General features: G+C 39.1%; 1 protein-coding gene across 3 annotated transcripts in view; it reads left to right on the plus strand.

The window, feature by feature from the left end:
* The window catches only part of TSPAN4 (tetraspanin 4), a 741,621-nt gene that overhangs the window by 644,113 nt on the left and 71,146 nt on the right, over window positions 1-26,362 (plus strand). For all 3 annotated transcript variants that reach the window (XM_087716373.1, XM_087716366.1, XM_014058554.2), the window contains 2 exons: window positions 2,868-3,059; window positions 26,004-26,078. In XM_087716373.1, coding sequence (XP_087572499.1) covers window positions 2,868-3,059; window positions 26,004-26,078 — 267 coding nt within the window. The remainder of the gene's footprint in view (window positions 1-2,867; window positions 3,060-26,003; window positions 26,079-26,362) is intronic.

The following is a 26,362-nucleotide window of genomic DNA, read 5'->3' on the forward strand; positions in this document are numbered from 1 at the left end:
TCAGGTTCTTAGCCAAGGTTTCATTCACTCAAGTAGAATTTGTTGTACATTTTGTTCAATAACATTTTGTTCTGAAGACAGACTGTTCTCAAAAAGATCCAACATATCTGCCATAATCGATTCAAAGTCTTGACATCCTTGGTGGAGTTCCTCAAAGATATCTCTAAATGGCATAATTTATTTCCCACAAACATTTATTCTTTAAAAATATTTTAAGTCTTACTATTCAAAATTCAGTACCTCAATATTTTGGGAGTCCTTCATTTAAAAAAAAATGTGTAGCCAAAAGCTTGCCCTTTTGCTCTTTATTTTAATTTCCTAAAAGTAATAAAAATATGTTTTTGTTTTCATATATTAAGGTTTGAAGGCACTCACTTGATGCCTTGTTCCTTTCGAAGGTATCTAGCTTCTTTCAAGCCGTTAATAAACAATTTCTAAATGTAGTTAGCAAGAGGAGTGTCCAAATTTACTGTCCTTTGAAAGGCTCCATTTACAGCTAAAGGAATTGTGGTAAATTTCCCCTCTGTCATCAGTAATCATTGCCTTGTGTCTATTTGTGAGGAAAATGGATGACTATTCCAGTTGCCAACAGTTTAGGTAATCTCATGTCTCTCTCTTTTATCCAAAGAGAAACAAGGCGCTAATCAACTGACTCCTTTAAAAAGTCCTATTATTTACTTTTGTATTTTCTTTGTATGCTACACTAGAAACTAATAAAATTGTTGATGTAAAAAAAATAAAAAGTAAAAAGTCCACAAACATTGGTTCTGCTCATTCCTGGAGCTATCTTCAGTTGCTCATTTTCCTCAAAATTTTCAATAATTAGGGTTTTTCCCCCCCCACTGTTGTTAATCATTTGAATGTTTTCTGGGCTTAGAACCAAAGCCTACTTGTTATTTAGCAGATGCCAGCTTTTTGGAATTGTAATATATACCTCCAACCAGCTCCTTGTTGTTCATACTGGCAAAGATGAAGTGAAGGGCCTAATGATCTCCTTCCTTCTACTCATGAGTGTGTAATGGTGGCAGGGTTGACTATCAGCACATGCCTGTTTTGGCATATCTGCCCCAATTTTTCTTGGCTCCCGAATTCCTCCCTACTCCAGAGTCCAGCAGTTCTTGGCACACAGAAGGAATCTTTCTATTTTAAAGCCACATGTTTGCAGAGCAAAGCTATAACTCACTTACACAGTGAAATGGCTAAAGGCAGCAGAAGCAAGGAGACACATGCCTACTGATGCTTTCTGGAAGCACACCTCCCCTTGGAAATGAAATGGGAAAGCTCTGATCCCTGAACACTTTCGAAAAATCGCCCTAATATATATTACAGCTGTAAGCAGGACAGCTGAGAAAGCCTCGGGCAGTTCTTTGCCTGCAGCAATGAGCTTTACAGCTGAGACCGACTCTGCTTTTCAAATCTCCGAGTTGCCTAAATTATTCCATGTTTTGTTTGTTTGTTTTAGTCTTCAGCTACACATGGACTTATTAGGGTTTGTTTGTTTGTTTGTTTGTTTTGTAATGGGTGCATTTCCTTTGAGCAAAAACATGACAGTTTGAGCAAAGCTACTTGGCTGAGGTCCTTGAGCTTTATTTCTAATCCTAACTATGTGGCAGCTCACTTTGTGATGCTGATTTAAATTACTTTAATTTATTCCCAGAGGAGGAGAGATCAGAGCTTAACTACGTTTCCTGCTCCTTGCTGTTTTATGAAAGGGCTTAGTGAACCAGAAAGTTCCATGATTGTCTATGTGATCTGTGTCCCAAGGTGAACGTGCATCAGCAGTTCTATAGGCATTTCTCCCGACTTAGGGACCCAATGTAATTTCAATGGAAAGAAGTATGTTTATGTTCAAAAATAACCATTCTTCTAGATAATGCTTTTTCTATGGCTGCTGATGCTAATGAAAAGCAATTGTGATGCTGATCATGAGAACACGTGTCTTGGCAGTGTGATTGAGCTTGTTTTTCTTTGTGTTTCCCTCCCAAAAATTTGGTTAGTATTCCATCACTCAGGCTGGGGGGTGAAATTTTACGCCCCTCAGACAGGGTTTGCAATTTGGGAGTCCTCCTGGACCCACAGCTGACCTTAGAACATCATTTGTCAGCTGTGACCAGGGGCGCATTTGCCCAGGTTCGCCTGGTGCACCAATTGCGTCCCTACCTGAACTGGGAGGCACTTGCAACAGTCACTCATGCCCTCGTGACCTCAAGACTGGACTACTGCAATGCGCTCTACATGGAGCAGCCCTTGAAGAGCATTCCGAGACTTCAGCTCATCCAGAATGCAGCTGCGCGAGCGATCGTGGGTGCACCTCGGTACACCCACGTTACACCTATCTTCTGTGAGCTGCACTGGTTACCGATTGGTCTCTGGATACGCTTCAAGGTGCTAGTCGTCACTTATAAAGCCCTTCATGATATTGGACCTGGGTACTTGAGAGACCACCTGCTGCCAATTACCTCCCAAAGACCCATTAGATCACACAGGGCAGGCCTCCTCCAGGTTCTGTCTACCAGCCAATGTCATCTGGCTACTACCCGGGGGAGGGCCTTCTCTGTGGCAGCTCCGGCCCTTTGGAACGAACTCCCCGCAGAGATTCGGACCCTCACCTCTCTCCAGGCCTTCCGAAAAGCCGTTAAAACCTGGCTGTGTCGGCAGGCCTGGGGTTGATGAGTTCCCTTCCCCTCTCGAATCGGGTGGCTGTTGTTTGTTTTTAAATGCCTTGTATTTATAGTTTTTGTGTTTCCCTTTCCCTCTTTGGGTTTGTGCGCCACCCTGAGTCCCACCGGGAATAGGGCGGCATATAAATAAAATGAAACCTAAACCTAAACCTAAACCTTTGTTTTTCTTTGTATTTTTTTCTCTAGCTGGGAGGCTGTGGGATCCTTGGAGTTGGCATATGGCTAGCCGTTACTCAAGGAAACTTCGCTACCCTCTCTTCTTCCTTCCCTTCTCTGTCAGCTGCCAACCTGCTGATCATTACAGGGACTTTTGTGATGATCATTGGCTTTGTGGGATGCATAGGAGCCATCAAAGAAAACAAGTGCCTCCTACTCAGTGTGAGTATTGAACGCCTCTTATCTACTTGTATCCTACCTTGTGACCTCAGAGTGATTCTGCATGTGTTAATACCCAATATATTTTCAACTTCACATAGAGCATATCCCAGCATCTAATACAAGCAGTTTCCCATCTGGAGGAAGACACCTTTATCTAGAATATTTAATGATGTTTAGCATTATGGGTTAATTGATTGTGAAAAATGGAATGCATGTTTGTAAATACCTGATGTTGCCATCAAGCAAACCAAATGGCAATCTAAAATGCAAGGCTGTTACTCCTTGTGCTGATAGATGAATGCCTTTGAAGTTTCAAATGGTGGATTGTGTTTGCTGATGGAAAGTTTTTTGCCAAACAAAGATCCCCTGATCTTCTCAGATAGTTAGAGGAAAGAGTGAGAAGCAATCCCATTGTTATAAGCAGATTTCTATTTGCAAAACTCATCCTGTTTTTAAATTTAGGTATACTCTCCATTTTAACAACAGAGATGAGAGACATTTTGAAATGTCTATGATACAGCAATAGATAACTCTTAGTTTTTAATTGTTAGGTTGACATCCTGCCTTTTCTCCAGGTGATCAGGACAGCTCACAACAGTGATTGTCCTTCATTTTATTCCTACACAGCAAGGTTGGGAAGTTGGTTCGGCTATGAAAATAAGATTGGTCCAAAGTTACCCACGGAATTTCCATAGCTGTGGCTGGTCATGAATTTGATATTCCCTAGTCCAACAGTAACATAGAAAATAAAAGATAGAAACAATGCATGTGTGGATAAAGAATAGCAGAAATTATTTATCAAATTTGGGAATGGGTGGATGGAGAGAGGGGGGAGAGGGAGAGGGAGGGAGAGGGAGGAGTTGATGCAGAAATTGGATGAGTCTAGAAGTTGGAAGGTTGGAGGTCTCAGATCTTCTTTCCCCAAAGTCTCTCGATACTCAAATCCTGGCCCTGCCTCCTGATTTATGATCATACTTTAATAGTTCTTGCAGCTATAATGATCATTCAGGTGATATATATATATATGAGAGAGAGAGAGAGAGAGAGAGAGAGGACTGTCACACCCTGTACTGCCATTCTGTCCATTATAAAGTAAAAGGAAACAATTCCTGTATTATCATCTCCTAGTCATAGAGCATTAAGGCATTGGCTAGAAGGGTTCACCCAGCTCATCACCCCTCTCCTTCAGTAGTGATAAAGCCAATAGACAATCTCATGCACCAAACAACACATCTAAAATGGCACTGGAACATTACAGTTAGGATTTCCCATCCCATGACCCCAATAAAGAAATAAAGAATCCCTCCTCCTCCTCTTCTTCTTCCTGTTCCATTTTGAGGTTATAGCAAAGAACAACCAAAATTCAACAAAAGCTAGCACAGAATCTAGTTAAAACCTATTTACTTGTGTCTACAGAAATACCCATTTTTCTTAAAGCAACAACTCCCGGCCTCCTATTTACATAGATGCCCCTTTCCCTCAGGATTCCAATAAATTAATTCTGAGGCTGCTGGAAAGATGAAAAGAAAAGTCTTGGTGCCCAACCTCCACCTCTCTTCTAATTCTGCCTTTCTTTTAAAACCACTGAAAGTTTCTGTCTGTATGCAATGGAGGAATTGGGAATACCTTTCTCTGCTAGGCCTGCCTTCTGGTAACAAGAATATATGGACAACAAGGGTTTTTATTTATTTACTTTTATTTATATTTTTTATCCCGTCTTTATTACTTTAGCTCCAGGTAGTGAGCATATGTAGTACTCCTTCCTCCTCTTATTTTTCCCACAACCATTTTTATGAGGTCAATTGGGCTAAGAAAGAGTGATTGGTTCAATGTCACCCAGGTGGCTTTTATGCCTAAAGCATGACTAGAACTCATGGTCTCCTGTTTTCTACGGTAGAAGTTTCACCACTATACCAAACAAACTTTGTTCCACCACCCTCAAGTCCTTAATCATCCCATACTCTAATGACCAAGCCTTTCTAAATTTGCTTGCTACTTCCTCTTCCCATCATTGGAAGATGGTCCATGTGCATATTCCCTAAAATATTTATTTGGTTGGTTGTTTTATATGCTGCCCATTTATATGCTGCCCATTTATATGCTGCCCATTATATGCTCAGCAACTCTGAGAGATATACCCTAAGCCAGTGATGGCAAACCTTTTTGTAAATGCGTGGCAAAATAGTGCACACGCACAGCCACAATGCAATGAACCCCACCCACCTGTGCATGCGTGCGTGTGCCCCCACACATGCATGCCTAACCCCCCCACATGGGGGGGAGTTTTCACCCTCCCCAGGCTCCAGAAGCTTTCCTGAAACCTGGGGAGGTGAAAAATGGGTCCAACGGGCCAACTGGAAGTTTGGAAACAAACTTCCGGTTGACCTTTTGGGCCTGTTTTTTGCCCTCTCCAGGATCTGGAGGCTTTTCTGAAGCCTTGGAAGCTGAAAATCAACTGGCCAGCATGCACATGCATGGTGGAGATGGTGGCTCATGTGCCGGCAGATATGGCTCCATGTGCCACCTGTGGCATATGTGCCATAGGTTCACCATCATGGCCCTAAGCTATACTTTTTTCAGATGTTACCTCAAGAAAGGGTATTTGTAACAAATTTCCATCCCTTTTGACTTTGATCCTTTGGTTTGAAGAGCAAATAAAGCATCACTTTTTGTGAATCAGTGGGATATTGTAAAAAAATAAAATCTAACCATGTTAGCAAGTTTATCCCAATGATGTGAAAGGGACTAAAACATGAGCAGTATCAATCCAATCCAAAATAGTCTTTCTACAAAAATTATTTTTTTTAATCTGTAATCCAACATAATGATTTCCTTCTGTTTGTAAAAAAAGAAATGGAAGAAGGAACATCAGGTATCAGGAGAAGAATTGTGCAGCCTTCAAACTAATATGAGAGACAGACTAAAATGTTAGTTCATGATAAAATAACATAAAAAAGAGATATGAACTATCTCCTTAAAAATGAAGAAGACAAGTCAGGCTTTGCTAAGAAGCAATCTTGTATTTTCTGTTATATCTTTGTGATAGGGTGTCCTGACCTTAGTTCAGAATCACCCACTGTATATAAGAAATGCATTTGCATTTTAATAAATACATTGCTGACAGGATATCAGCGTTAGTATTTGGGAATAAGTTCCACTGTCCTCATTTATGAACAGGATGAGCATCCATACTGATGTATTTGAGATCTTAAAAATTCTTGGCTTGGGGGGAAAAAAACACTGAAATCAACTTTTCATCCTAGACCAGATGTTTCCTTTAAATTGTCTCAGTCAGCACAATTTAAAGCCTACTAGAAATATGGCACTCCTTAGATTGAACTCTTTCATATAGAAAAGAAAGCTGTCATGTTGTTCTCCTATGTTAAGTAAAGAGTACAGAGCTTTGATATGTAGGCAGCGTGTACTGTTTTCTTCCACTTCACAATGACATGTTTCCCTCACGCAACAAAAATAAATTTAGGAGACTCCTTAGAACCACATTAGATTGCTTCCTGAAATTCAGTGTTTTCTCTGTCTCCCTCCCTCCTTCCTTCTACACACATATACACACACATACATACACAATAACAAGATCTGCTTCAGTAAATGATGGGGTAAATCCTTAGTTAGAAGTTACATAAATGTAGACAATCCAGTTCCTACAGACGAAATTGGGGATTGTTGCATCTGCTAATCAGATTTCTATAACTATAAATCTTTATTACCATCAAAGACCAGCAATACACATTACTTTTTACAATATATTAAAAAGTACTGATATTAAAATATAATTAAAAAGTACTTTTTAAATAAAATAATAATAAATAATAATAAGTAAATAATAAAAAAGTGTTATCCACGTTAAAAGTGGATAATAACATTCATGTTCTCAAATTGTTCGGGTCACTCCCTGGTTTACCTGGGTGAAAAGCCGATAAGTATGGGAATAAATGCAATGGTTCAGAAATTGTTAGAGATATGTCCAAATAATTGGTACAAGATGACAACTATACTTCTGTACCCAATTTTTTTCTTGTGGACATTGCAGCAACATAGAATTTTGCCACTGTGTATGTGGTAGCTGGGTTTGTGTTCTGGAGGAGAAAGCCTACATAAAAATTGTCTGCCCTCCCTCGCAATCTCTCTAATAAGGGGAGAATATATGCAGACTTACAAACTCTGTATAGCTCACGGTGTAATAGAACATGTGAGATATCTTCAACTTCTCCTTTACCACATATACAAACCTGTTCTGCTATTGGTGTTCTCTTATACCTGCCCTGGAGGAGTGTTGAAGGAAGAATGTTAAATCTGGCTCTGAAGAAAGCTATTCTTTGTTTTGGAAAGATCAGGTCATTTAGATATCTTGCCGATTCCCACACAACCTGTTTGATTCTGTCCCTACTGTGGAGAGGCAACCTATTTAGTTCTTGGAACTCCATGTCCTTCATTCTATTGATTACTACTTGCTTTGCTTGATCAAAGAGACATTAAGAATACTGGTGAGAGCCCATAAGAGCCCAGCTTGTGATCAATTGCCTATTTCCAGTGGGAGGGGAAGTTGTCAGTCAACACTAGTGGGGACAGTCCCTCTGGAAAGAAATGCATTTTAAGCCAATGAATGATCATCATCTTCCAGGCTCTTACCTGAATTTGAGGCATGCCTGTCTCAATTCTTAGCTGGGCAGTTGGAATTCTGCAGTTACAAAGATAAAAGAATAATGCAAATTTTTAAAAGCATAAAAAATGAAAAAGAGGGGATAAATAGGGGAAAATGAAATAGAAAGTAAAATAGAAAAGAAAGAAAAAAAATAAAAATATGGTAAAGAGTCACTTCAAATCAACCTCAGTTTCAGTCTCGTCCAGTAAAATGTGTTCCTCTTGTATAACCACTTTTAATTTGATTTATAATAGCAGACAATTTTAAGATTAACTTCAGAATCCCCTATTTCCAAATACACTTTAACTTACCCAAAATTAAAGTATTTTGCTCTGTTCTGTATTAGTGAGTTCATGTTTCTTCATTACATGTTTCTCTTTTCCTTCTTTTAAGAAATTCAGATACATTCAAAAATGCATCTCTTTTGTCTGAATGACAAATCTATGAGATTGGATAGACTGAAAATTTTAAGTTTAAACTAGGACTTCTTTTAGAACTTCATCGTCAGAATTCAACACCTGTTACTTTACATATCACATAGTTCTTTAGCTATTGATCATGCTCCATGTATGGTTTATGATTCGGGGAAGTCCCTAGAAATATAAAATTGGAGAAGAGCTTTAAGTAGAAATCCACAATTTGAACATATCCAATGTGACTGTTTGACAGACCTAGAACAACAAATGTCTGGCAACTGTTTGACAGACTTAGAATGAAATTTCTGAACAACAAATGAAATATCTTTTTCTTTTCTGATAATTGGCTATGTCAATGAGCTGTTCCTTTGTGCAGCATTTCAACTGCAGAGTTGCAGTTAGTGGAAAGCTTAAACATTTGTTCTTTGGTTTCAGTCTGCTAATAAACAAGGCAAGGCCGTGATTTCAGATAAAACAGTGAAGTCAACACATATCTACCAATAATATAAGTTGGCTTTTCATTTTTTTAAAAAATATGCAAGCTTTAAAGACTCATTTGTAATAGATGCATTACAGGAACTTTTCTGAAAAATATTATTTCTAGATTTCACTGAAAAACTGACACCCCCAAACTCTACCAACTACAAGGAAATTGACTAAATAAATATAAAAAAGAAATGAAAGATAAAATATTCTACCTTTCTCATAAAGTGATACCTTTTCTTGAGTCAAACTTACCTAGTTTCTATTGTTAGAAAGCAGCTTCTGGATTTATATGGGTCTTTCCCAAACACTTCCTAGAGACGTCAAAGAATTGGGATTTTGGGGTGTGAATTAGGCATTTTTTTCCCTCAACTGTATTTTTGCTCTTGAAGGTTGGACACATATATGGTAACGATCAGATTGTTAAAAAAACAAAGACCAGTTTCTATGAGAAATTATAGAGATCTCATAGTATTAAACTGTATTTCTCGTTTGTCTAAGTTTCCCTGCTCCTTATTTTTCACAGCCAAATAAACTAAGAACCTCCCCCCCCCTTCTCGATAGTTTTAAAAAGTAGAGGGGGTTATTGTTGGAGAGTCAGGGAAGGAAATGTAAAATTCAAATATTCAAAGAGGTATTCTTTTCTCATTCACCTTCCCTTCACTTTTTCTGACTGACCTACCTCTAAGCTAGGATTTGCAGAGCAATTCTAATTCTGTTAAATGCCAGAATCTAACAAAACAGAATCAGTTGGAAGTTGACATCCTGTGCTGTATATATTAAATCCAATTTTTGCTGTCTTGGAGGAGATGGAGATTGGAGTACTGTAGATGTGAAATCCTCAGGCAAATTCAGAAGTTATTAAAGATTATTTTTAGAGGGATACTCACTGTCCCTTGTGATTGCTCTGGTTATTGAAAAATTATTCCCGTGCAATAAGATCTTGTTCATTCATAATATTGAATGTTGTATTTTATATATGAATATATTGTATATATGCTGATTAAAGTCTGAGTGACATGGCAAATACATTTAATGAGTGAGTGGGTGAGTGAGTGAGTGAGTGAATGAATGAATGATCATGCCTGATTGCCATAATTAATAGTATTAATACTATTAATAGTATTTTTACTATCCAAGAAGTTGTCTACTCAGGCAATGAGACACATTGTTCCAGAGCTACCGGATTCTTGTTCTGTATCTTTTTTTCAGTTCAGGACTTTAAAATTCTGCATCAGGAAGAGGGATTCATTCAGATGTTTCATATCCTGACCTCTACATATCTTTACTACAGAGAATATTTTGCCTTGGTGTAAGTGTTCCATATATTCAACATGCAAATGTCTCCTGTGAAATGATGGTGTCTACTTATCTCTGCCAGTGTTTCCATTACATTCAAGGCAGGGATGGCATTCACTTACCTTCCCTACCAGTTCGCAAATGTGAGCGCTCGCGTCCTCACATGCACTCAGCCGTCTGCGCATGCACTTTGGCTAAAAAAAGTGCCTAAATGGGATGCCACAGAGCCAGGAAAGGTGGGTGGGGCCACCCGCAATTTCCACTACCAGTTCAATACAATACAATACAATACAATACAATACAATACAATACAATACAATACAATACAATACAATACAATACAATACAATACAATACCAGAGTTGGAAGGGACCTTGGAGGTCTTCTAGTCCAACCCCCTGCCTAAGCAGGAAATCCTATACCATTTCAGACAGATGGCTATCCAACATCTTCTTAAAGACTTCCAGTGTTGGGGCATTCACAACTTCTGGAGGCAAGCTGTTCCACTGATTAATTGATCTAACTGTCAGGAAATTTCTCCTCAGTTCTAAGTTGCTTCTCTCCTTGATTAGTTTTCACCCATTGCTTCTTGTTCTATCCTCAGGTACCTTGGAAAATAGTTTGACTCCCTCTTCTTTGTGGCAACCCCTGAGATATTGGAACACTCCTATCATGTCTCCCCTAGTCCTTCTTTCTATTAAACTAGACATACCCAGTTCCTGCAACCGTTCCTCATATGTTTTAGCCTCCAGTCCCCTAATCATCTTTGTTGCTCTTCTCTGCACGCTTTCTAGAGTCTCCAGATCTTTTCTACATCGTGGCGACTAAAACTGAATGCAGTATTCCAAGTGTGGCCTTACCAAGGCATTATAAAGTGGTATTAACACTTCACGTGGTCTTGATTCTATCCCTCTGTTTATGCAGCCTAGAACTGTGTTGGCTTTTTTGGCAGTTGCTGCCAACACAGTTCTTGTGAACCGGTCCGAACCAGCAGAATATCACCTCTGATTCAGGGGTAGGATCCATACAATCATCTAGAAATATTCATTAAGATTGTCTTGTTTACTTTAGAGATCTGCTACTTCCATTTGCTTGAAGAGAATATCAGTCTTTACATAGCAAAAGTGAGCAGAATTTGACCCCATTTTGAGATGGACTATCAGAAGCTTTTATGGGTGAAATAAATAGCTTGAGCAAAGTTTTGATTTATCCTTTCTGGGAAGAAACTTTGTGGGTACATACAAGTTATTGCTGGAAGACATACAGTCCAGTACCAATATTCACATGCCTGAAACTCCCCAGAAAATTCATTTAAAAACTGCATTCTGACTGCAATCTTCAACAGAATTACAGGATTGGCACTCCAATATTTGTCTGTTTGTGTGTGTGTGTGTGTGTGTGTGTGTGTGTGCACGCATGCATGCATGTATATATGTGCAAAACCACGTATGTGCAATAATATAATTAATTTTTGTTTTCTTAATGGTATGTTTTTCTTTCTGCAGTAAATATTGTCATATATTATTACTACCACCACTTTTATTTAGTATTTTCTTTTTAAAAACCCTCATTGATAATTAGTCACTCACTCTTTAGTCAGCAGTAATATTACTATTGTTATTAGTTTGGTGTATAAAGTAAATTGACCCAGACAATACACTGTTCACTGACCACTTATATGTCAAAGAAAAAACTATAAATAAAATTATATTTACAAAAAAAAAACCTCATCGCTAATTAGTCAGTCACTCTTTAGTCAGCCCTTCTTTTATTTTAATCATTGCCCAGCAAGATATGTGGAAAACAATAAAACAAAATATATCTATACAATTAAAATATCTTTCAAAGCCTAAAAGACAAATACATTGGAACCAGGCCTCAAAATATCATAAAACAGCTTCCTTAGAACAAAGGTTTTAGACATCTTCGAACAAGACATTTTTCTGAGTGTGCTAGGTATTGCGTGCTTCTTCCTTGACCTCCTTTAATTCTTTTCAGAAATCCCAACTGTAGAATTTGAGATGGGCCAAAAATGTACAGTTGGTGTTATGTCTAATTCACTAGCTCATGCATAGCGAGCAGATGTTATAGCAGTTGTATACTCAAGTTGTCTACTCAAGTTTTGTGTCCTGGGAAATGGAATCCTAAGGGAGACGAATGCAAAAATCAAATTCCTTTTTAAAAGAGAGAAATGATATTTTGCTGATCTGTGCCTATGGTTATCTAGAAAAAGCTGGGATGATCATGCTTAGATTGTGACAGAGATCTGTAGCTTTGGTATTCTGTGACATTTTATTGATTAGAGTCTATTTTCTTCCAAAAGTCATAAAATACTGAAAATGCCATAAAATACCAATTAAATCAGCTGTCTGACACACAGTCAAAGCACCATTCTTTTCTCATTCTACTAGCTGGGCTAATACTACCAAATGATTCATGTTAGAAGCCCAGGTGAGAAAAAGGGTGAATTTATTCTCTGAGAACACACAACTTGATTTATGTGGTGTTTGCATTTTACAAACCCTTTTTTTCTTTCCTTTTGCCTTGGGAAAACTAGTAATAAATAATGTAGACCAGGTAACACAGAGATGTTTGGTGTCCTGTTACACATTCCTAGTATGTTGTATATCCAACTTTTGGAGCACTTGTTCAACAATTTCTTAGCAGTGCTCTAATCCTAGAACATCAGCCCTGACATGTGTGCAAAGAATCTTATCTATCTGGCAAAAGTTTGTATCATTCCCACTGAATCAGAGGTCGTATTCAGCCAGTTCTGATCGGTTCTGGTGAACTGGTAGCAGAAATTTTGAGTAGTTTGGAGAACCAGCAAATACCAGCTTTGACTGGCCCCGCCCCCAATCTATTCGCTGTCTCCCAGCCTCGGGGTCTCAGCTGCCTCCCATCTTCTTTTGTTGCCCTGCACAGGAGAATGGAGCTGGAAAGCAGGTTAGTGGGGTGGGGAGGGAATGGGGATTTTGCAGTATCCTTCCCCCAAGAGTGGGGAGGGAATGGGGATTTTGCAGTATCCTTTCCCCAGAGTGGGGAGGGAATGGGGATTTTGCAGTATCCTTCCCCCAGGAGTGGGGAGGGAATGGGGATTTTGCAGTATCCTTCCCTAGGAGTGGGGAGGAAATGGGAATTTTGCAGTATCCTTCCCCTACCATGCTCACCAAGCTATGCTCACCAAGCCGAACCAAGCCACATAACCTGTAGTAAAAAAAATTGAATCCCACCATTGCACTGAATATCCAGACGTTAACCTGACTGGGTTGTATTACAGGTAGTCCATGATGTATGACTATAATTGAGCCCAAAATTTCTGTTGCTAAATTTTAAAGTGCATTTTGCCCTATTTAATGACCTTTGTTGCCACAGCTGAATCACTGCAGTTGTTAACTTAGTAACATGGTTATTAAGTGAATCTGGTTTCCCCATTGACACAGCTTGTCAGAAAGTTGCAAAATGACCCTGGGCCTCTGCAGCTGTCATAAATATGAGGCAGTTGCCAAGCATCCAAACTTGGATCATATGACCATGGAGATGCCACAACAATTGTAATTCTTAAAAACAGCCATAAGTCTTTTTTAAGTGCAATTGTAACTTTGAATGGTCACTAATTAAACTGTTGTTAAGTTGAGGACTATCTTGAGCCGCCCAGAGTCCCAATGGGAGTGGGTGGCATACAAATTTTATTAAACTCAAACTCAAACTCAAACCGTATTTTAGACAACAAGTGAAGATGGCCATCTTGAAGTAATGCCAGAGATTAGAGCAAAATGTATATAATTGCATAATTTAGGCTAGTACTGTAAATTATAGTTTGCAGAACTTCTAGTACAGTGTTATACATGTTAACTCTTAAGGCTTCATTAGCTCTTGCTTCAGTGGTGGGATTCAAATTTTTTACCACTGGTTCTGTGGGCATGGCTTAGTGGGCATGACTTGATGGGTGTGACAGGGAAAGGATACAGTAAAATCTTCATTCCCATCTCACTCCAGGGGAAGGATACTGCAAAATCCCCATTTCCTCCTGATCAGCTGGAACTCGGGAGGCAGAGAATAGATGGGGGCAGGGACATTCAGAGGTAGTATTTACTGGTTCTCTGAACTACTCAAAATTTCTTCTCCAGAACCAGTCAGAACCTGATGAATCCACCTCTTTCTTGCTTCCATGCAAATTTTGTGACAGTTTATCCACAGAGATCTTGTTATGGAATAAAGAGAGGAGAGGTAAATTTGTTAGGTATTGAGGTATCTTTACAAGCCATCTCTGTACACAAAGGACAATTTCCATCAGTATCAGGGTGAAACTGACTGTTGGTACTTAATATTAAAAGGAGGCAACACACTTTTAAACTGATCTTCAGGAAAAGGAGATAAGAGTTGAGAGATATTTGAATGGGAAAGACTCATCCTTAGAAGATGCAAGTGAAAATATCTCTGTCCAAAAGGGAATTCTGTAGAAAATTGTGAAATGGAAATGATTAAAAAACTCAAAGAATACAATTTTCTGTGAATACATACTCTGTAGAGAAAGATGTGCTATCCTGTAGTTCAAAGAGAGCAGTGAAACTATTGAAGGAAGCAGAACTTACAAAGAATCATTCAAGATGTTGAAACCAATGTTAAATAAAAAGGTGTATTATCACATTATGCTTCAGACATGTTGCTTGGGATAATCTTTAGGTGGAACTGAAATGTTAACAAAAGAAGTATTACCTTTAATAATGACTTTAATCACCCTCTGTTAGACCGGGGAAATATATGTTCACGATATGACTGAAACACAATATTTACATCCTTTACATGAAGGTGCCTTGGAACTCCTAGTTAAGGAGCTTACTGTCTAAGGCTCTCAAAAGCCATGTTAGAAGGAAAAGATTAAACGATAGAAGGTAAAGCACCAACAATGGGCAAATATAGGCATTGGCTGGCATTCCTTTCAGTTTCTGCATATGTTTGTGAGAGAAATAGGTTGGTGATGGGAAGCGAATAGATTATGGCTGCATACAGAGGAGCAATCAAATTCAAATTGAGAAAGAAGAGAATTAACAGGAGACACGCATTGAGATAGGAGAGTGGTCTCCAATCTTTCCCGCTATGAGTTATCATTATCATCTATTAATTAGAATCAGTGTGTTAACAAAAATTAAGTAAACATTCCCAATAGAAAAAGTGGTAGAGTTTAAGATTTAGAAATTTAATTTGATTCTAAGAACAATATATATTTTTCCCCTTTCTTCTCCAGAAGTCTTTTGAAAAAATAAGTAACTGAGTGATTTTCATCCTCAGCAACCTCGTCCAGATACCATCTTAGTTACCATAAACTTCTAAGGAGAAATATATGTCACTGCAAAGTAAGATTAATCATCTTTGTGAGGTTCTGTGTAAATGCTTTGCATTAGGATTGTGTTGTCTTGGGTCATAAATCGTTCTATCAGTTGCCTACAATCCCCAGGCACAATAGCAAAGCTCATTTTTATTCTCTTTATTTTTAGCATTTCAGCTGGGAAGCTTACTTGACTGTGCTATTGCATGCACGGTACGATCTTGATTTTCCTTTTATTCCTTCCATTTAATCATAGAACCTGGTATACAATTTGGCTGGGTTATTGGGATTGTGTATTTCAGGTCAGATAAAACAGAAATAATGAACTTTCTAAATCTGGTTGTCAGAAAATAACTCAGAGAAGTAGCTGCATTTGTAGTTTGGGTCTGAATTATTTAATATGTATTATACTGGTGTATGCCAATCTGGACTATTAATTCATGAATGTGGTAGCACAAGTATTTCTCATCCTTTCTACTTGAGCTCCTTTAAAGTGGAAGTGAGCAAAGTTACAAGCTTAGAATCCTATCCAGGCAATGTGTTATTTCATTATACATTTTTTGAATGTATAAAAGCAAAAATTAAGGACATACATATTTTCCAAATTTCATTCTCAAGTTATTTGATTTATTCCCCCCTCCCACCCCAAATAAAAATAAATATTATGGTTGCTTTGAGTAATATAACCTTGGAGTCAGCCGAGATTTGACTATTAGATCCACTTGTAATAAGTTTTCAAGTCCTTTGGAACATCTAACATCAAATGCCGTGTGATGTGTTATCATAAAAAAACTTTCTCCAATATCAGTGGTAACATCTGATGGAAAAAGTAATCTCCTGTGTTGTACATAGATCGTAAGTATAATGGATTTGAATCAGAAAAAAAGTATTTGATGCATGAAAAGTCAATTTTATATCAGCTTTCAGTCTGCAGTGACATAGTATATCAGTGCTTTCCATCTTCAGAAATTATTTGCTATCTAATTTGGAGATTGTCAGTTTGAATCTGTTTGGCAGGGTCACTTAGATACAAACACTGTGCTCAGCATTTGAAAACTGGGATCAAAGACCTTCAGAAGCTGATCGGGTTGCTATCAACTATACGAAATTAAAAATAACATGTCTGTCCACATTTGTAGCTATTGGAATTGCAGTCTCCTTGCCCTACTCCTTGATTTAGTAGAAAAAAACCTCATCCATAAATTATACATTACACAAAGTCAAAAGGATAATACAGAAAGTAAAATAAAATCCTTAAATTAGTAAATGAAATGAATAACTTAAGTTGTAGACACAACAATTCATGTAGCTGTATCACCCCTGATAATTATCTTCTCTCCCTGAAGCCCAATAGTTGCAAGCAGAACTTAACGCAGCTTCTGTAGATAGAGGGGGGGGGGGAGAGATAATATTCTCATGTGACCTATCAAAGCAATTGGATAATAGAGAAATGATTACACCTATGTGCCAGTTTAGATTCAATTGGGTGATGCATTGCTCTTAGCCAGAGAAGAATATTCTGCTCATTAAACTTAATAGAATAGAAGATAAACCTTAATTTAAGCCTCTTGATAATATGAGCTGGAGAAGATCACAATCGGAGTAGTGGCAAGTCGGATTGCTTGGCTTTTATTTTATTATGGAAAAGGTGCTGGTTGAAAGATTGGGCTTTCATTCATCAAATTTTGTTTTTTGTTTTTAGCTATTGAAATTTCACAGGCTTGAAATTGGGAATTAAAAAACCTATTCTATTCTATTCTATTCTATTCTATTCTATTCCACTCCACTCCACTACTCCACTCCACTCTGTCACCTCCAGAATTGCTATCATCCTTCTATTCAAAGTCTTCATAAACAGACAGACTGATTGAAGCACATCACTCAACATTCCATTCCATTGATATCTTGTTTCTTAAAACTTTGTTTCTTAGACTTATTTTTTTCTTACATTTATTTGCCTCCCATCTCAATCTGAAGTGACTCTGGGTGGCTTACAGCATAAAAACATTAAAACCATCAGAAATAAATATCTGTTACCCAATAAAACAGCAATGTAATCAAAGTAAAACCATGGTCGCAAGATAGGAAAGAAGGTGGGGAGCTGGATGTGCAAGGGCAGGAGGTGGGATGAGCTTTTAATTAATCAACCATCTCCAGTGTGATACTCATTTTTTTTTAAGTCATTTATTAAGATTTATAGGCCGCCCTTTTCCCTGAGGGGACTCAGGGCGGCTTACAATCACAAGGGAGGGGGGTGCAGTATCAAAAAAACAAAACAAAATGTGAACAAAGAAAAATAGTAAAACACAACTTTCATTCAGCAATCAACACTCGGGCGGGTGAATTGGGAACCTATCCCCAGGCCTGCTGGGAGAGCCAGATCTTGAGGGCTGCGCGGAAGGTCTGGATGGTGGTGAGGGTACGGATCTCAACGGGGAGATCGTTCCACAGGGTCGGAGCTGCAACAGAAAAGGCTCTCCTCCGTGTAGTCGCCAGTCGGCATTGACTGGCAGATGGAATTCGGAGGAGGCCCAGTCTGTGCGATCTAATTGGTCGAAGGGAGGTAATCGGCAGAAGGCGGTCTCTCAAGTACCCAGATCCACTACCATGGAGTGCTTTAAAGGTGGTCATCAGTACCCTGAAGCGCACCCGGAGACCGACAGGTAGCCAGTGCAACTCCCCCGTGGGGGTCCCAAGTCATCTGGCAGAGCCAGGTCCTCAGGCTCTTTCAGAAGATGGGGATATATTAGGGGATATTTCTATCCAACCTTGTCATGGTAGGATCATTTCCTCATCAGGCTTGACTTCCATACTGCTACTCCTCACCGCAGGGAGGTAGAACCGACTAGATGGTTCCGCCCCAGGCGCCTGATGGACCCTGAAAGGTTCCTGATGGAGCTTAGGACTTTTCCTGAATCCCTTGCTCACAACTTGACCGAAGCCTAGTGGAAACCTGAGATAGGGCGGCCACTGGGGCCTTGGATCGTGTTGTTCCTTTGCGGCCTCTGACCCAGTGTCAATCCTGGGTAGCTCCCTGGTTTACTGAGGAGCTCCAGGAGATGAAATGCCAGAAAAGACACCTAGAGAGTAGTTGTAGGGCCAGCCGGTCCAAATCTGATCGAACACTAGTAAGAATTCATATTAAATCCTACTTAGTGGCGATAAAAGAGGCAAAACGGCAACATTTTCCCGCTCTTATCGTGTCCGCAGATAACTGCCTAGCCACCCTTTTTAGGGTGACCCGCTCCTTACTTAACCAAGGAACTGGGAAAGACCCTTGCGGGGTAGGCTGAAGAATTTGTTCAGTATCTGCAGGATAAAATTGCTCAGATCCAGACAGGCTTGGACTCTGACTAGGTAGATTTTGGCGAGTCGACGGGGATGAATCTTGTGGAGACTATCTGGGATGAGTTTGACCCTGTGACTCCCGAGGGCATGGATAGGATTATGGGGAGACTCAGTGCTGCCACTTGTGTGCTGGACCCCTGTCCCTCTTGGTTAGTCTCGGTTTCCCGGGAGGTGACACGAGGCTGGCTCCAGGCAATTACCAATGCTTCGTTGAGAGAGGGGTTCTTTCCCACCACCTTGAAGGAGGCGGTGGTGAGGCCCCTCCTTAAGAAGCCTTCCCTGAACCCAGCTTCTTTAGCCAACTATCGTCCGGTCTCCCCACTACCTGGACTTGGGGGTTTGGGAGTGGGGGGCACCATTTTACGATGGTTGTCCTCCTACCTGTCGGATCAGTTGCAGTTTGTGTTGACTGGAGGGCAGGGATTGACCCCGAGGCGCATCACTTGTGGGATGCCCCAGGGGTCGGTTCTCTCACCCTTCCTGTTCGACATATATATGAAACCGCTGGGTGAGACCATCCATGGTTTTGGGGTAGGGTATCATCAATATGCTGATGATACCCAACTTTTCATCTCTATCCCAAACCACCCCAATGATGTCCTCGACGTGATGTCCCAATGCCTGGAGGCTGTGCAGATCTGGATGGGGAGGAACGGGCTCAGGCTCAATCCCTCCAAGACTGAGTAGCTGTGGTTTCCGTCATCCCAATTTGTGCATCTTGTTCCATCTTTGATGATAGGGGGAGAAATTTTAGCCCCCTCAGAGAGGGCTCACAATCTGGGAGTCCTCCTGGATAAGCAGCTTACTTTAGAAGAACACCTGATGGCCGTGATCAGGGGGGCCTTTTACCAGGTTCGCCTGGTACGTCAGTTGCGCCCCTTCCTGGATCGGGATGCTCTGTGCACAGTCACTCATGCCCTCGTCCTTTCTCACCTGAATTACTGTAACGCTCTCTACATGGGGCTGCCCTTGAAGAGCACCCGGAGGCTTCAACTGGTCCAGAATGCGGCTGTGTGGGTTATTATGGAGGTACCTAGGTGCTCCCATGTTACGCCCCTTTTAGGTGGCCTGCACTGGTTGCCGGTTGTCTTCCGGGTGCGATTCAAGGTACTAATTATGACCTTTAAAGCAGTCCATGGCTTAGGCCCAGGATACCTGCATGACCACCTACTGCCACCGGTAGCCTCCCACCATCCAGTGTGGTCCCACAGAGTTGTCCTCCTCAGGGTGCTGTCAGCCAGACAGTGTTGGCTAGCGACCCCCAGTGGGAGAGCCTTCTCTGTGGGAGCGCCTTCCCTCTGGAATGAGCTGCCCCCAGAGCTTCGTATGATCCCCGACCTCCGGTCCTTCCAACCCGCCCTAAAATGTTGGCTTTTCCAGCAAGCCGGCCTGGCCTGAACAAAATAAAATAAATGATTGATTTAAGTGTTAATTTTAATCTAATTTTTAAATGTTATTATTAATATTAATTGGGTTTGTTTTTGGATACTCTATCTAATTTTCTTTTTAACTTTTGTAATATGTGGGTTTTTTAATGTTGTACACCGCCCTGAGTCCTTTAGGAGAAGGGCGGCATATAAATCCAATAAACAAACAAACAAACAAACAAACAAGGTAAGAAAGGTGGAAGCTGACCTCATCTCAGGGTGGGAGCCACTGCAGAGAAGGCCTTTCTGGACCCCGCCAGCCAAAATTCCTTGACTGATAACAATCCCTAATATCTTTTTTTTCTTCACACACACAAATATATAATATTGAGAGGGATAGATAATTTAAGAATGCAAGGGAAACAACTTCTAGATTCTTATAATGCAAAATTGCAAATATGCTCTTATATCCACTTCCCATCTTTAGGGAACACATTTCATTATTCTTTTATCATTATTCCACTGGGTGCATTATTTTAATCTAGTCACATTCATTTAATCAGGTTTATGTTTTGCTTTTCTTTCGTATGGACTCCAAGGCACAACCAGAACAATAAAAAAATAAGAGATAACACAAAACCATGTACAATATCAGCATAATTCAAAGCATCTGCAGCGCACACACATGAATACATGTATTCCCTCACAAGAGCTTGCCATTCACAAAGGAAAATTCTCTGCTGAGATTTCAAGACATTTGGTGCAATAAATAAGTTATTGCCTTCTGAATGGTTTTGAATGGTAATACAAACCTGCTCGGCTTTCTCTTTTGTTTGAGAAGACCTTGGCAAATAAGAACATTTGCTTTAGAAAGTTAATTTATAGCCACAATTTATGCATGCATATTTAGAAATAAATCCCATTATGTCGTTTGAGAATTACTTTCAGATTAATGTTTTTACAGAGGTTTTTTTTTTTAATTTCCAATTTTTGAGCATCGCTCCAAACTCATGAATATCAGTCTCTTATTAACTCCCCCATTCCATTCCTTTTGGTCCTCAATGACAATCCTGCCTTCCTAAATACAAGGAATTCTGTTGTTATAATATTAGGAATGAAGTATAAATATTTTTTGCTTGTTTATTAGATTTATATGCCACCCATCTCAGCAATTCTATAGATTGATAGATATAATCAAATGCACTGTCAATCTGTTAGATAAAGAGTTTATTTGATATTGGATTGACTTCGGTTCTAGCAATTTATGCATATGGAGAAAATTTCATATGCAGTTTATTGTATTTTGTCCCCTTTGGCAACTGGCACAGTTGAATCAGTAAGCTATTTTTCAGACAACTTAATTATCAATGTAAAATATCTTTGCACATTTGTATCTTTATTTATTTCTGTCCATGTTGGTGGTTTTCTCACAATAATTGCAAGTATGCTTCACTTATTGTCAAAAATGTGGACACAAAAAAGATATAAAGAAGTCAAGCAGACCAATTCTTTCCTTCCTTCCAGCGTTGCATGCAGAAAAGACCCTGATTTCATCCCAAGCATCTCTTTGGAGAGTTTTTTTTCTGAAGCCCAGCAGAATTATTGCCAGCCAATGAGAATATTGATAAGCGAAATAGTCAAGAGGCATATTCCTACGCAGAATTCTGAAACACTTTCCCTAATAAATCTATGAAGTTATAAAATGTAGGAGGAAAATATTTCAACTGAGGAGTTATTTCATTGAAATCCATGGGACTTGCTTCCCAATAAGGTTGAAGAATAAGATTGCAAACTAATAATGCATCTCTTTTGGTGATGGATCTGGTAGTTTCTGTTGAATGGATATAATTAAAGTAAATCAGGTGGAAGCATGCTATTGTAAATCAGATCTAATCAAATCCATCTGGTTAAACCTGATCAACTCATGGTTAATCAGGAAGGGTGAAGACAGCAATTAGCTTCTTGGATTAGTCTTAGTTAGTTGTGGGATGCAAGTTCCAAGCATGTTAGCTGACTTTTGAAAAAGATGCTTTGGTGCAGCATTGTAGTTAAGTGAGGCCTTAAAAAGACACATATTTTCTTTCCAATAGAAGTATTCCAATATTTTTTATGGAAATAAAATGACTTGCTTATCAGGAATGAGCAGAAATTAGTGGGCTGAAGAAAGTGTTTCCAGCAGAACGGTGATGGGCTGAGGGTAGGCTACTTCTGCATGAGCAGGAGAGAAAAGGTTAAACCAAATATGAAATTGTCCCAAAGGTGCTTTTTCAGGAGGCAACTGGACTTTCTTGTTTTTTTCTTTTGAAGACATTTCGTTTCTTATCCAAGAAGTTTCTTCAACTCTGACTGGATGGTGGGGAATGAAAGGATTTGTATTTCTTGCAGACAGCTGGTCCTTTGTATCCTTTTTGAGGAACATTGAAGCACTTAGATCTGTGTCCTCAGGGTCACCTGAGTAGTGCTAATGGTTCCTTCTCAGGTGACCCTCTGGACACAGATAAACCTCCTCGTGTTTCAATGACCTTCAAAAAGGAGGCAAATGACCAGCTGTCTGCAAGGAATTCAAATTCTTCCATTCCCCACCATTCAGTCAGAGCTGAAGAAGCTTCTTGGATGAGAAGTGAAATGTCTTCAAAAGGAAAAAACAAGAAAGTCCAGTTGCCTCCCGAAAAAGCACCTTTGGGACAAAGATGACCTGGATGACTGAGAATTTCTACAAACAAATGTGAATTTTTTTCATATTCTTTAAAGCCAAATTAAGAATCTGATTAACTCGCCTTTGCCCATAACTACTTCTGTTGCTGAATGGAATGAAGAAAAAAGTCTATCCATTTTGTTACCTCTCTATTACTTGAATTACCTAAGGGAGAAATTAAAGCTGTAAATAACAGAGAATCGTTTTCCCTTACTGTTTCCTTATTCCATATAGTCAAGCATGAAAGACCAGGTCCACATATGAAGGTCCAATTAAACTGATTTATTGCTAAACAATCTATGCACAGGAATATTCTCAACCAACAGTTAGCACCCGTTTGAAGTTAGATAAAGGCCCACAAAATTCAAGGGAGATTGGACTTAATCTGGTTGTGACTACATAGGGATTCTAGGCTCATCTCTCTTTTGACTCCATCCCCAGGTTTGTCACCCCTATTCCTACACTATATCCTACTCTGATGGATTTAGCTATTCTGTGCATTGCATTTTCAGTCTACTTTTGGTAAACAAATGTATGGAGGGAAAGGAGGAAGAAGAGGAGAAAAAAAGTTACATATCACACACATGGCACGCCAAATAATGAGAGCCAGCATGGTGCAGTGATTGATGTTTGTATAAAAGCAGGGCAATCCAGGTTCAAGTCAACATTCATTCATGAAATTGGGGCAACTTAGAGAAGGAGAGATGAAAGCAGGTGATGGACAGAGAAACCAAACGAGGCTGCCCGGGTAAGGAAGGGATTTTTTTACAAACTTTCAGATGGAGAGACAAATAGATATTGCCCCAGGCCACATTTACATTAAATATATTATATATCTTTTTAGAAAAACCCAACTCTGCACTTACTATTAAATATTTAAAGCATTAAGTGGTCATATACAAGCTAATCAAATAAATTTGTAAAAGCTGTTAGCAGCCTGAACATGAATGGGGGAAAAAAAACCTATTTTCTTAATCAAGGGCATATGAAAACAAACAAGAGGAGCAGTGCATCTAAATTCAATTCAGCTTGTTAGTTGTTGTTGCTTGTTGGTCTTAACCCTTCAGAGTGAAAATCAAATATAATACTTTAAATGGAATCTAGAAGCAAATAGGCAACTGGTGATCCACAAGTGTCACATTTGCAGTACTATTGGTTCCCTAGGACTAACCAGGGTGTCACAGTCTGTTCTACTTCATCACTATCTATTATCACTGCTGTTTAAATTTATTCTGTCTTTTATTCTGGAAGTCAATTTTGGCTATATTGCCATAGAAATAATCCAGCTTGCTTCGACTTGTAAAGCATTTTAGAAAGGCTTTGAAACAAACAGGAAGGAAGATTTTGCTCAACTCTGTGAAATCTTTTAGACCGGGGGATGGGATTCTATTGCGGAACTACAATTTCTATCATTGCTCGTGGTTGGTTGGGGATGCTGGGAGTTGTAATTCAAGAAATATTGACAAGTTATTGATTTTCTACCACTGTTGAACTCACAGGGAAGTAAAAAGCTACAGTTAAACTGATTTCCAGGTGCATATGATTTATAAAATAGAGATAAGATATGTAAGCATGTAATGGGATTCAATAATTCATTATTGTGAAGCTAAAGGATTATGCAATTCTTACAGGGAAGTAAATACTATACTATTATAACTTCTTAGCTGAAACTTAAATTTATTAAGACAAAATAAAAACCCTATGTAGTACAAAACTACGTATACAGTGTGTGGGTGGGTGCGGTCTCAAGATGATGCCAAATTAACTGCCCTCTATTTCTCATTTTTTCCCCATCCTTATAGTCATTTTGTCTCATTGCTGTTTCTGTATTAATCACTTCAATACACGTTTTCCTTAAAGTATACACTTTTTCAGGGAAAAATCGTTTTTTAAATACATTTTGTGATTTCTTCCAATATAAATCCATTTTTGTGCTCATTTTTGTAATGGATACATTTTTCCCATGCAAATTTTGAATGGAAAATGGGGTTGCAGAAGTAGGAATAGGGCAAGTATAAATCTTTTACTGTTTTCTGGTTAACATATTTGGGAATTATGTATTTATATGCCTGGATAATATGAATTAATGATCTAACAATTTTCTCCCCATTCTTAGATACTGTACACTTGTTTGTATCTTTACATTGACTTCTTCTTTTAAAAAGAGCCCACGTTCTACAAAGCAGAGTGGTGGAAAAACAGAAGCAAGGGTGCTTAATTCTTTCTTAATCTATTTTGTCACTAAGTGCCATCCTGTAGCTGTTTTCTTGAAATACCTTTTGCCCCGGAGGGGAAAAAGAACAACATGTATAGTGATTTTAAGCAGAAAAATTGCTGGAGGCATAAGTATTACGTGTGTTGCAGAATTGTCAGTGGAAAAGAAAAATACAAATTCAGTAAATAAAGAAAATTCTTTTGGGTTAGAAAATTACTTGACTCACCCATTCAGTCATCTGAGATTGTTTTTCATTACCAAAAAAAAGCAGCAGCAAAACAAAACAAATCAGCAGAATGATACGCATAGCTAGTTTTTAATATCTGATCTTGTCTCTTGATTAATTAACATAGTTTTAGGCTTATTTTAATATCATATGCATATTTTAAACTCTCTTATGCTTTAGGGAGTTTTAACCACGTGTCTTTCGCTGAATATTTGTTAACTTAAGAAATTATCTAAGGTAATTTGAAGAACTGTTGTGATGCAGTGGTTAGAAACTAGTACTGTGGGCTAATTCTGCCCACAGTCTGGAGTTCGATCCTGACCGGTTCAAGCCTTTCATTCTTCTGAGGTTGATAAAATGGGGATCCAGATTGTTGGGGGCAATATGCTGACTCTGTAAACTGCTTAGAATGGGCTGTAAAGCTCTACGAAGCAGTATATAAGTCTGAGTGCTATTGCTATTACTAATCAGTATGGCTGCCATGCTTGCTGGGAACTCTGGGGATTATAGTCCTTATGCATCAGGAGGAAACCCACTAGATAGGGGAATGTTGATCTGCATCTAGATAACCTCATCAAAGTTCTCAGTGAAGTTATCTAGATGCACCGTTTCAGCCTGCAGGTAAGGATCAAATCACTGGATGCCAATGTGTTTAAAAGTGTTCTATCCACTTACAGTGTGGTGTGGGAAGAGAAAAAACTGTACTCTAGGCTTCTTTTTGACATGCTAGTTTTCCTGTGTGGAAGAACATCCAAGTAGTGGATCCTCCACATGCATTTAAAGCGGTACTACACGATCCCAGTCCTTTTGTATATGGATTTATATGTTGCTCAGTGCCAGGAAGACAAACCAGATTTTGATGTTTCTGGACTTTTGTTTCTCTCCCGCTCCCTCTTCTCTTGACAGTTTTTTATCATGCTGTTAATTATATTTGTGCTGGAGCTCACGGTGGTGATTCTCTTCTTCGTCTACACCGACAAGGTACGTCAAAAGGATTTTCTTTCACTGTCTTCTATCCCTTTCAGCAAATGCCTCTCCCTTCATCAGTAAGTCATGAAGCCTTTCCCTTGGCATGCAGGTCATGTTTTCCCAGACTCTACCACCTCCCTGCCTTTCAGGAATCATGTTCTCTGAATGCCTAAATATTTAATGTTCTGGGCTCCCTCTTCCTTTCCCCCCCTCTATCGAGCTTGCTTCCCTTTCAAGGTCAAGCACATCAACAACACAGCCACTATTTAAATATGGAGCAGTTTAATGAGGAAAAA

The sequence above is a fragment of the Thamnophis sirtalis genome, unplaced genomic scaffold (genome assembly GCF_051295495.1).
Source record: "Thamnophis sirtalis isolate CommonGarterSnake01/CBP01778 unplaced genomic scaffold, rThaSir2_p1.2 scaffold_1, whole genome shotgun sequence".
Classification (NCBI taxonomy): domain Eukaryota; kingdom Metazoa; phylum Chordata; class Lepidosauria; order Squamata; family Natricidae; genus Thamnophis; species Thamnophis sirtalis.